Below are 2,897 nucleotides of genomic sequence, written 5' to 3' on the forward strand. Positions count from 1 at the left end.
TGCCGATTGCAAAAATGATTTTATAATTTTTTTCTCTATATACATATGTACATGTTTATGTATGTGCATATGTAGGCATGTATAAACGCTAGTTTGTAACAACGTTTTTAAGGTTAAAAATTATTCGGGAAAGAATATTTTGCGCAAGCCACGTGCCAAAATCGTTTTTTCTACGTAACTACCGGCAAAATGTAATCATAAAGATTGGTTAATAAAAAAAAAACATTTAAACACATCTGGTTTCCATGTTTTAGAAAATAATTTCTTAACAACGTCGAAAGCGTTCAAAAATAATGGCCAGTTTTTAAATAGTTAAAATAAGTTAATAGTAAAAAACAAATATTATTAAAACAAGCTTTCTAAATACGAACCAAATCGGATTACAAAACGAGCCTTTCAAACATCTCGACTCCTGCGCCACCTATCGGGTTCTGAAGCAACTGTGAAGTTCCAAATCTCTAGGTCCTCGGGAAGTTGGATAAAAATTTATTGCAAGATTTGCCCCAAACAAACTTACGTACATACAGAGCAAGTTAAATATAAGCTTGTAAACCACACCAAGGCAAGATTGAAATATGTGACGACAGGTTACAAATTCAACGGAAATAACGCCAATTGGCACTATTTCGCATACTAGTGCGCAATAAAATCAATTGACATTATTATCTTTTCAAAAGCGAAATAAGATGCGTTGACATTATTGCTCTTTCAAACATTAAATTTGCGTAGCTTGGCGGCCAGCTCCGAATTCTTTCAAAATATGCTCATTTAAAAACAATTCTTTCAGTGTTCCTCCGGGGTTTTTGGACACTGTTTCTTCATTCTCAGTGCATTCTTTTACAACTGAGCTACAAAAGAACAAAAGACCACCTACATGCAAAGCAAAACCACAAATTCGGCCATTTATCCGAGGTCAGCAAGGTCGGCTAAAAAATATGCAACCGAAAGGGTAGTGTTGGCAATTGAAAAAACTACTCTATTGTGAAATGTTAATAGGAAAGTGGAGATGGAAGGTTTTGTTTTCGTATATACATGATTTATATTTTAAATAGTATATATATTACGCAATTACCTTGCATAATTACTCATTTCTATTATTTTTTGTGTCTAAATCCCGTTAAGCTAATCACATGTTTCTTGCCAGATACCAGCAGGGTTGATAAGTAGCTCGAAGGAAATTTTACCCAAGTTGAGCGTTATTTTGTCGCTAGTGTTCGCTTTATTTTTGTGGAAACGAAACATATTTTGCAAGTTCTGGATTATTTTTACATTCTTCATCAAATATTTCTCTAATTCGTAATTTTAAATATTTTTTTTTTTTATTAAAATCAATTGGTGGTTCATGATTATGTTGATTAATAGCACTGTTTATTGTTTCCTACATATAATGTACATATTTCACGTACGATGCACGAACAACATTTTTATTTGAATCGACATACATTAAGCATTGTTGACGCTATTTCCATTTGAAGTAGGAAGTAGCATCATTTACTTTATATCCAAATTTTTGTTAAATTTATCTCTCTTTTGAAAAGTGAAAATAATGTCAATTGATTTTATTTCGCATCACTATGGGAAATAGTGCCAATTGTTGATCTCATTACATGTCACCTTGAAATATATTGATTTGTTTGAGTGAGACTGAAAATTTTAGGCTATTCCTCAGAAAAGGGATTCGGACGCTAGTTTGTTCCCCATATAAAACAAAAACGCTTTTATAGATTCTTTTAAGACTAACGTTCTCAAAACTTAAAGAAATACGATCTAATAAGTTTTTCATGAATTTGTAACCCGATTTTATTCGATCTACAATTTTTAAAATAATCCGAAAATAGTTTAGGAAAAGGGAAAATAATGAAGCACCCTAATGTGTATGCCAACTGTTGGTATCATTGTAGAACTTTCATGACAATTTTTTTCTATTTTATTATCTATACGCGAAAAAGTTTGTGTGGGTGCCTTCAATTATGAGAACTCCAATGTATGTACATACCTAGTTGCTATTTAGGTACATATGTACATACATATGCATGTATGTATGTATGAATGTATTTACGCGAAAAACTTTATGTTTGTACGTAAATGTACGATCAAAATTTTTTATTTTAAATACAAAATAGAATAGCGTCACACAACATGACGCAAAAGATCATTAAGGTCTTTGCAAACGGTACGTGTTATTTGTTATCAAATGAATAGGTATGTAAATAAATATCTACATATGTACCAAGTAAATATGTTTGTATATACCTACATACATACATGTGTAGATAATTATATTAGTATAAACAATGTACATTTACTCACATCATTGAATGTCGCATCTGTAAAGAGTCCGAGAAATTTGCGCACGAAATCCTCACTGGTCATGTAGTAGTCGCCATCCTTTTGTAATGAAGCGTATCTAAGGAAGACTTCCCGGAGTTTATCGGCGCTGGCACGTTTTAGAAACGATGATCCCTGCAATGGCAAAAACATATACATAAATTGATAACTAGATACATATGTATGGGCGAGAGAGTAAATTAAATATAAGTTGTGTTCTATAACAAAATTAGCCTTAACCAGCCAGCAATCCAAATCGAGAGTGTAAGCGAAAAACCTCTCCAAAATGAGAGGGAAACAAAAACAGTTACCGAACAGAAAATAAGGCATCACTTGCAAAAACAGGAATAAGAAGACAAACCAACTGACTTTATTTATGTTTTGTTTGTAAAGAAACAGAAATGTGTGGTGCCGCCATAGAGAAAAAAGGAAACGGAACGTTGAATGTTCGCCAGGAACATTTCTGGAAGTAAAAACATGTAAAGGCCAAAACACGCGATTGGTGCATTTGTACAAATTTGTACATTTTGAAAGTTACAAAGTGGTGTTGTTTGGTATTGTTTTTTATT

The 2,897-nt window shown here is 32.5% G+C and overlaps 1 protein-coding gene across 1 annotated transcript in view; it reads right to left on the minus strand.

The window, feature by feature from the left end:
• Nucleotides 1-1,800: 1,800 nt before the first annotated feature.
• The window catches only part of LOC118736749 (calcium-binding mitochondrial carrier protein Aralar1-like), a 33,709-nt gene continuing 32,612 nt past the window's right edge, over nucleotides 1,801-2,897 (minus strand). Inside the window, exons 3-4 of the mRNA XM_036466764.1 lie at nucleotides 2,311-2,463; nucleotides 1,801-1,809 (exon numbers count right to left, since the gene is read on the minus strand). Coding sequence (XP_036322657.1) covers nucleotides 1,801-1,809; nucleotides 2,311-2,463 — 162 coding nt within the window. The remainder of the gene's footprint in view (nucleotides 1,810-2,310; nucleotides 2,464-2,897) is intronic.

Source organism: Rhagoletis pomonella, unplaced genomic scaffold (assembly GCF_013731165.1).
Source record: "Rhagoletis pomonella isolate Grant_MI unplaced genomic scaffold, Rhpom_1.0 Rhpom_scaffold_00004, whole genome shotgun sequence".
In the NCBI taxonomy this organism is placed as follows: Eukaryota; Metazoa; Arthropoda; class Insecta; order Diptera; family Tephritidae; genus Rhagoletis; species Rhagoletis pomonella.